This window comes from Cryptomeria japonica, chromosome 8 (assembly GCF_030272615.1).
Source record: "Cryptomeria japonica chromosome 8, Sugi_1.0, whole genome shotgun sequence".
In the NCBI taxonomy this organism is placed as follows: Eukaryota; Viridiplantae; Streptophyta; class Pinopsida; order Cupressales; family Cupressaceae; genus Cryptomeria; species Cryptomeria japonica.
In genome coordinates this window covers 256,104,346-256,113,059 of record NC_081412.1, presented here as the reverse complement: position 1 = coordinate 256,113,059, position 8,714 = coordinate 256,104,346, and the positions used below count along the sequence as shown (strand labels likewise).

Sequence of the window (8,714 nt, the reverse complement as noted above, 5' to 3'; positions counted from 1 at the left end):
ATTTTAAAGTGTTAGAGGTCAAATGTGTGGATGCCAAGTCAATTCGGTAAGTACATACTTGACCCATCAAAATCTAAGAGCAATTTGGTTGAAATATTATTATTTTTGTTTTAACACATATACAAAGTTACAATTTTGAGTTACGATTTAAATAAAGACAATGGACAACTATGTGTTGATTACCAAATAAAAAAGAAAACAAAATTAAGTTTAAAATAGAATGTTTATGAATAAGTGTATGGATAGATGTTTTAAATGAAAAATATATGACATGTGAAAAAATATCAATAAAATATGAATACGTGATGTGAAAATGTCTTTCTCCAACATCAAATAAAATCAAAATATATAAAGATACTCTTTCAAACTAAACAAACTAAATAAAAAATAACATATACATGCAGTTCAATGCACTATTATCCTTATGTATTGCTCAGTTGAGTAAGATAAATCTTCTAATAATATATCCTTAAAGGTTCCTAGCTATAATTATATTGGTTTATATTTGGCTCATTATACTTCTATTCTAGGAAAACCCATAATTATCAATGTCAAGAAAAGACAACTTCAAAACCACAATTCTATGACAACTATATAAAAAATACAGAGTCTTCATGCTTTGATGAGTCCTATGAAATGATTCAATTAAACAATAAACACAGTCTGCATGCTTTGATGAGTCCTATGAAATGATTCAATTAAACAATGTTAATGTATATTTATTTAGTATTTCCATTTAATATAGAGCCATGCCAGAGATACTTAGGTATCAGTACATATCAACCATTCGGAAGCACTGTAAGTGTTACTTTAAAGCCCACTATTGGTTCAATGGCGTTTAAAATGGAGTAACCTTTCCTTTTCTCATCCTAGAAAAGAGGATTCAGTAGCATAGAAAACCTAACAAAACATCATATATACACACATATATATATTTATATTTATTGTCATGATATATATATTTTGTCTTGGATAGCATGAATTCAATCAAGGGAAAACACATTGGTATTAAAAAATGAAGAGTCAATGACACGAGGTTGGTGGCAAAAAGAAAACCAACTATGAAATGTTTATGGACAGCAAGTTGTCTCCAATCATGGAAATAAAGAAGTACTGAAAAAAATATTCAGATAGTCAATGGGAGCACCAACCAACTAGGAAAAGTTTATAAACAGCAAGTACGTTGAAATAAATAACTCTTGAAAAAATTCAGTGAGTCAATGAGCACCCCAAGAAAAATGCCAGGAATAAGTTGTGTCTGCAATAGAAGATTTCAAAAAGCCATTGAGAGCGCCCCAAGAAAATCTATTTGTATAACAGTAAGGTTGTGTATGGACATTGATATACCCAGATCAGCACCATCCCATTTCCATGGCGTTTTTAACTGTGAATAGAATTTGTTACTGATTTACTCTATTATAATAAGTATGATTGATGGTTCTCAAATATATTATAATTAGTATGATTATGGTTTTTAGATTAAAATTGAGATAATAAGTCAAGTTTGTTTTTAAAATAGAGATTATATTATTATAAATTTTCTTTCTAATAAATAGAACACTCATTTTAAAACTAGGTTATAGTATCATAATAGTTTAGTCAAAGAATAACTTTTAAGTTATATTTTTTATTAGATAGAAAGAAGAAAACAAAGGACCTTACTTGTATGAAGTTCAAAGGCAGATTAGTTCATAGCAAAAAAAAAAATAAAAATCAATGTAAAACTGCAACACTAGCAGTAGAAATGTTTGTTGCAAAACCCAAACAAAAATAACAAAACAACTCTTAACCACCAGGAGACTCAACCAAATCCCAAAGACCTGAAGTTGTCTCCCTTTCTTTGGGTAACCTTGGTAGCTTGGTACTCAGTGTGTCTAAATCATCACTAGGACCTCTTTAGTAGCCTTACTTTTTTTGGTTCTCGTATTGTGTTCTTTTAATAGAATCTTAAAGTTATTGACGAAGTTTAAGCTCTCCTGCTGAACTTTATCATCTTGTTCATAGACTCTTTCAAATCTTTGAATTTTCTTTTCATTCTCAACATTCTTTGTTGAATGAGGTCCATCTTCATTCTATTGATGTGACTTATGATGCATGGAACACCACATTTACTACTATTTTCTTGATTTCATTTGTCACAGTTGATCGATGATTCTTAATAATTTACTTAATGTTAGATTATATCTTACACAAAACATCATATGTCTTATTTATTTCATTGATTTCATTTTCATGACTGCTTAAAAATACACTTTACATTAGAACCTCTTTTTAATAAATAGAACTTCACATATTTCAACTGCATTATAGCATCATAACAATTTAAGGAAAAAATTGCAAAATGAATTTCTAAGAAATATATTCTCTAATAATACCATAACCCATTATACAAAAGTAGAAATGTTAGATGTCTCTATAATCCAGTTGTTTCCACTATTCAATTTGTAAGTTGTATAGTAACAAATGGTTTTTATGGCATGCAGCAAATTCACGCTTGTGGCCTTGCTTTCTCTTTTATTTCCTTATTGTCGGCCATGTCAGTGCAATGGACTTTAGATCCTTGTCTCCAACCCATCTCACGCTTCAAAGCATGTTTGCCGGGTCTTTTTAAGCCCACAATCTATTCACAATTGAAGCAAGGCCTCCATCGAGCACAGCATATTTATTCAAATTTGCTGTTTTCAAGATAAAGCCATGGCTACTGCCTCATCTAGTACCGCCACCATGACCATGGCAGAGATATTGCAGATTACCATTCCACTCTCACTAACCTCCCCCATATCCACTCTGAGCAAACCTAAACGAAAGCTTGCAAGCGAAATAAACCCTTCACAGGTTTATTTCTATGGCCAGTACCATTTATTATTAGGTCTAGATTTTTTTGCTTTGATTGAGTTTGACAAATAGATTGAATGGCTTGTTCATTTGTGTTCATTTTATATTCAATTACATCAGATTTGTATGCATCAATGTTTTGGATCACATTCTGTGAGATGATAATATAGAAAGAGAGTTGTATCAGGGAGTGTGATTCTGATGATGGATCACATTAGACGATAATATAAAAAGAAAGTTTTATCATAGAGTTTAATCTGAAATAGATTGAATGGCTTGTTCATATCCGTTGTTTTTAGATTCAATTGCATAAGATTTGTTTGCATCAATGTTTTGGATCACATTTCTGTGACATGATAATATAGAAAGAGAGTTGTATCAGGGAGTGCGATTCTGATGATGGATCACATGAGACAATAATATAAAAAGAGAGTTGTATCATAGAGTTTGATCTGAAATAAATTGAATGACTTGTTCATATGTGTTGTTTTTAGATTCGATTGCATAAGATTTGTTTGCATCAATGTTTTGGATCACAGTCCGTGAAATGATAATATAGAAAGAGGGTTGTATCACGGAGTGTGAATTCTGATTTTGATGATGGGTGCTGTATCATAAAGTTTGATCTGATGACGGATCATATGAGATGATGATATAAAAAGAGAGCTGTATTATAGAGTTTGATTTTGATAATATATCATATGAGATGATGATACTAAAAAAACAGAGTTATATTACGAAATGTGATTCTGATAATAGATCATAGAGTATGATCCGAAACATTGATCATGCAAATTAAATCTTACACAATTGAATCAAAAAACAATAAATATTCATACTATGAAAATCTGATATCTTGAATTGTTTGTGTTCATGCAGGAAGAGATTGGCATTTGGTCTGGCAAAAGCATCAAATGGGTATTACTCCATGAGTTTGACATAGAAAACTACCGCATATGTCTAGCTGTGTGCAGCCAGGCTCTTCTTTGGAAAACACTTGGTGAATCCTCATCCTTGTCCTCATGGAGAATCAGAGAACCAATACAGGTGGGAGTATGGTGCTTGGCCCTTGCAACACTCATAACTGTGTCTCTCATCTATGGACTCAAATGCATTTTTTACGTGGGTGCTGTGAAAGAGGAATACTTTCATCGTGTGAGGGTCAACTACTTCTTTGCACCCATGATATCATGCATGCTTCTCACTCTTGCAGTGCCTCCAGTCATAGCCAAAACAGTGAGCCCTTTGCTCTGCTGTCTATTTGTAACGCCTGTGATTCTGCTGGAGGTCAGATTATATGGAAAATGGTTTACCGGGGGCAAACGAGTGCTGGCCAAGAATGCAAATCCCTCGCAATATCTGTCAGTTGTCGGGAATTTCGTAGGGGCAATGCTTGCAGCCCGAGTGGGATGGAAAGAGCCTGCAAATTTCATGTTTGCAGTGGGTTTTGCTCATTATGCAGTTCTGTTTGTGACTCTTTACCAGAGGTTGCCCACCAATTTGGGACTACCCACGAAAATGAATCCCACATTTTTTCTGTTTCTTTTGGGGCCCAGTACGGCCAGTCTAGCATGGGAAGCCATTTCTGGTTCTTTCGGGATCGGCTCTAAGATGCCATATTTCCTCTCCCTTTTCCTGTTTGCAGCTATGGTGAGTTTCTTAATCCATAATTCCTTTGGTTTATTTATAATTATGGGTATTCAAATCTGTCAGTCTTAAATCTTATACACTAAGTAACATAATAAGTTCAGAGAATGTTAGTCAATTTTGAGCGTTCAACACTATTAAGTCTAAAAGTGTATTCTTAGTATGACCCCATATTAAGCAACATATTAAGTGTAGATATGATTAGGAAAAGGTCATAGATTTGACTGGGGTCTGTAATTTGGCCCCTTAGAAAATGTCAATCAACTCTGAGTGTTTTTTGTTGTCATATATGACTGAGGTCTGTAATTTGGCCCCCTAAATCTTAGGCTATTGGTCTTTGTGTTTTTTGCTTTGGACTTAGGTTATGGCCCTGTTGTTTTCTGCTGCAAACTCTGGTCGTTCTCTATGTTCTAGTCCTGTATAAAGTGATGTTGATAGCTTATGACTATGTTAAGAGTCAACATCCTGATTAACGCTATTTTTTTAATCAAAAACATATTAAACCTAAAAAATTTCAATTCAATTCTGAAAGTGTCACACTTTTAAGCTTAGAAATATACATGATTTAAGCTGTTCCATTCAATCTTTATATACTTGATGTTGATTTCATTGAACTCAGATATTTTATATTTATTCTAGGACTTGCTTTCATTGACAGGTTGTGCGCATAAATTTCATTTCAGGATCTGAGTAAGTACACATTTTGGCATTTTGTCGTCTTTGCTGGTCGGTTGAGATGTGACCCACGTAGTTTTTTTCTTTTTCTTTTTCGTTTTCTGATGAATTTGAAAATGTTTTTGTGTTCAGGTTTTCGTTAGCGTGGTGGGCTTACGTGTTTCCCGTGACCGCCGTCGCCATCGCCACCATGAAATATTCTGATGCAGTGAAAAGCCCTCTGTTTGCAATTATCGCTTTTATTTTCTTCTTCTTCGCCATTGGGACTCTCGCTCTTCTCGTCGTCACATCTCTTGTTTATCTTGTTTTACAACAGCGGAGAAATCGCCGTAATCATTGTAATCCATGCAAGAAAAGGAAAATTCGATTGTAGTCGATCAATTCTTTGTATACTATCGATCATAGTTTTTCGTTTTGCTTACAGGCGATTCATGAATTTGTCAGACTGAACAAATAACTTTAACACTGCGATCAAAAAGAAAAAAAATGATTGTAGTGAGATGTACAACATTTTAGATGGATTTTTGTTTATTTCCGTCATTCTCAGGACGCCATGCTGTAGAGTCATAAACAGCTAAGGCTGCTGTGAATTTGTAATTATACAGTTGTAATTTCTATATGAAAAGAAATATCAAGTTAGTCTTTTTTGTGCATCACAACTTTAGTGAGTGCGACACAAATTATTGAGTGCGACAGTGACTCGATCTTATTTTTCTTTTACATGTATACATTTTCTTCTCAATCTATTTCCAAATTCCATGCTTTGAAGCAAAGAATCTTGTCACTCAGTACGGTGAAGGATATTTATTATTCGACACGCAGAATATGATTCAATCAATTTTATTTTTGAGAATAATACGGAAGCTTGTCTACAGGAAATTACAAAGATTGATATGAACACTTGATAAGAGTAGTTTTAGTTGGGCCTGCAAACATTCCTGCTGAGATTCGAACTGTGATCAAATTTAGTTTTATATTAGAGATCGAGAGTCCAAAAGTAAAACGGAGAGTTTATACAAAACTAGAGAGCGTGGGGGCGGGGCCTCAACCGCCAAACTGTGCAGCCAGAGAGAGAATTATATACATTTATCTCTAACCAAACAAAAAAGGGACGTAGCAGAGTATAGCACTATTGAAGAACCTCATCCTAGTCCTCCAACCATGTGGTCCAGTCTTGTTCTCCTTCCATCCAGACCACCTTCTTTCTTGCTAGGATCTGGGAGCACATCTCTATCCTGTTGAAGGGAGGAGGCCTGCTCTCCTGTAGATCCTTTATCAGCTTCTTCACTGCCTTATCAAAGGAGGTCTGATTTTCTGCAAGCCTGGCCCATTCATACCCATCTTGCATCTCATAGACAAACATGGTCGCTCTGCCATCTTTGAGGAATCGCAGGAGCCTGTTTCTCTCGATGTTCATCAGAAAACAGACCTACACAACAATTTTGTAATGTGTGAGTTTTTAAAAAAACTCAGTACATTCCCTTGTAATACCTTGGAACTTCTCCTCATTCCTAAGTTTCCAAATAAACCAGAGAATGTAAGAAGATAGAATTTGCCAAATTAGATTAGTATCTTTCCTCAGTCCTTGAATAAAACCAGTAACTATATCAAGAGTGTAAACATATTCTGTAATAGAAATTCCAAGCGGTAGCCAAATTTCTCTAGCAAAAGGGCAGTCAAAGAAGATGTGGCGCGCGGTCTCAAGTTTTGTGCAGATAGAACACCGGTCATATGTAGTCGATTTATTCCTAATAGGTAACCTATCCAATATAAGTTGCCATCTGAAGCATTGACCTTAGGGGGGATGGGGGACCGCAAAGCTTCTCAAAGGTTTTCTGCCAATTGTGAGGGGTATGGTTAACGTACCACAGAGTGTTGATATGTTCGATCACCCAGGTATCACTATTGAGCAGGGTATAGATAGACTTGGCTTTGATCTTGGGGAGGGTGGAGCCATCCTTCCATATGAATGTAAGGTATCTATGGACGTCTACTTGGGTGTTTTTAGGGAGATTAAAGGGAGTGCATGCATTTTTAATCATGTTGTATGTCTTCTTATATGATGCAGGGAGATCATATTTACTGCTAAGAGCCTCCCAGCTGATAAGGTCATCATGTTCTAGAATATCCATAATATACTTGATTCCTTTATTATGCCAGTGCTTAGCAGAACAACCTTGGGTTAAAGCAAGGGGTTTGGAGTTATGATGTAGGTTCCACCATATTGACCTTTCAGCGTGGAGGGTATTGTCACAGTTGATGCTTGAGTTGTTAATAAGAACACACACATGCTCCCAGGCTTTCCAGATGGATTTAAACACCCAGGTGCCTTGGACAGACACAGGGAAACCACCTACAATTAAATCACTGAACGAGAGGGCTTTCCAAGTTTTGGCAGTTTTGGGAACACCATTTTGTATGTTGTTCTTGATGAGGATTTTCCAGGGTTCTTGTCTTTCCAGTGAGTGAAATATCCATTTGGCTGCGAGGGAGATACCTTGCAGCCTAAGATCCTTGAGGCCCAGCCCACCAAGTTTTTTGTCCAAGTGGCACTAGGTCCACTTGACCACGTGAGCTTTTCTTTTACCCTTACCATCAGACCATATGAATCGTCTGACAACCCTTTGGATTTCAAAGACTTGGTAGTTGCTGAACATCCACACCGAGGAGTAGTATATGCTGTAGGAAGATAGGATTTTTTGGTAGACTTGAATCCTGCCAGCAAGGGAGAGGACCCTATTGTCCCACTTGTTGAGTTTACTGTCTATTTTCCCCTTGACCCAACCCTACATGTCTTTAAGAGAGGGAGATACAGAAAAGGGGATAACAAGATAACAGACTAATTTATTTGGTCCTCCCCAAGCATATCCAAATTGGTGAAGCCAGTCTGGAGGATTATCTTTCCACCCAAGTAAAGTGGATTTGGTGCTAGATATCTGAGCTCCAGATGCTCTACCGAAAATGTCAAGTTTTTGATTAAGGGAATCAATATTGTGCCTTGAGAGCTTCAGGAACAATGAGGTATCATCGGCAAACTGGATGTTGATCAGTTCAGAGTTGTTTGACATAGTAATCCCTTGGACAAAGGGGGGATAGGGTATCATCTCTAAGGAGATAGTACAGGGCATCTGATGCAATGACAAATAGAGCAGGGGCAAGGGGCAACCCTGCCTAATTGATCTAGACAGAGGAATAGGCTAGGAGAGGGTCCCATTGACTTCGATTAGGGCGGATGCGTCCTTGAGGAGGATTCGAACATAATCACAGAACTCTCTAGGAAAGCCAAAGGCTGAGAGCATCATGAGGATGAAGTCCCATTCCACCTTGTCATAAGCTTTCTCAAAGTTGACAAGGAACATGGCGGCGTCTTGGTTTGAGGTTCTGGCCCATTCCATGGATTCCCAACTTGTTACAAGATTCTCCAAGATGTATCTGCCTTTAATGAAAGCTGTTTGGGTAGAGCAGATGAATTTGGGGAGGATCTTCTCAAGGCGAGAGGCTAAGGCTTTGGCTAGGATTTTGTAGGAGACGTTGAGGAGGGTGATTGGCCTCCAATT

At 36.5% G+C, this 8,714-nt stretch overlaps 1 protein-coding gene across 1 annotated transcript; it reads left to right on the top strand.

Annotated features, from left to right (window-relative positions):
• Window positions 1-2,644: 2,644 nt before the first annotated feature.
• LOC131060027 (guard cell S-type anion channel SLAC1) lies at window positions 2,645-5,809 on the top strand. Its single transcript, XM_057993123.2, has 4 exons — window positions 2,645-2,835; window positions 3,715-4,485; window positions 5,141-5,172; window positions 5,290-5,809. The coding sequence occupies exons 1-4, from the start codon at window positions 2,695-2,697 to the stop codon at window positions 5,528-5,530; spliced, it is 1,185 nt and encodes a 394-aa protein (XP_057849106.2). The 5' UTR covers window positions 2,645-2,694; the 3' UTR covers window positions 5,531-5,809.
• Window positions 5,810-8,714: the final 2,905 nt, after the last annotated feature.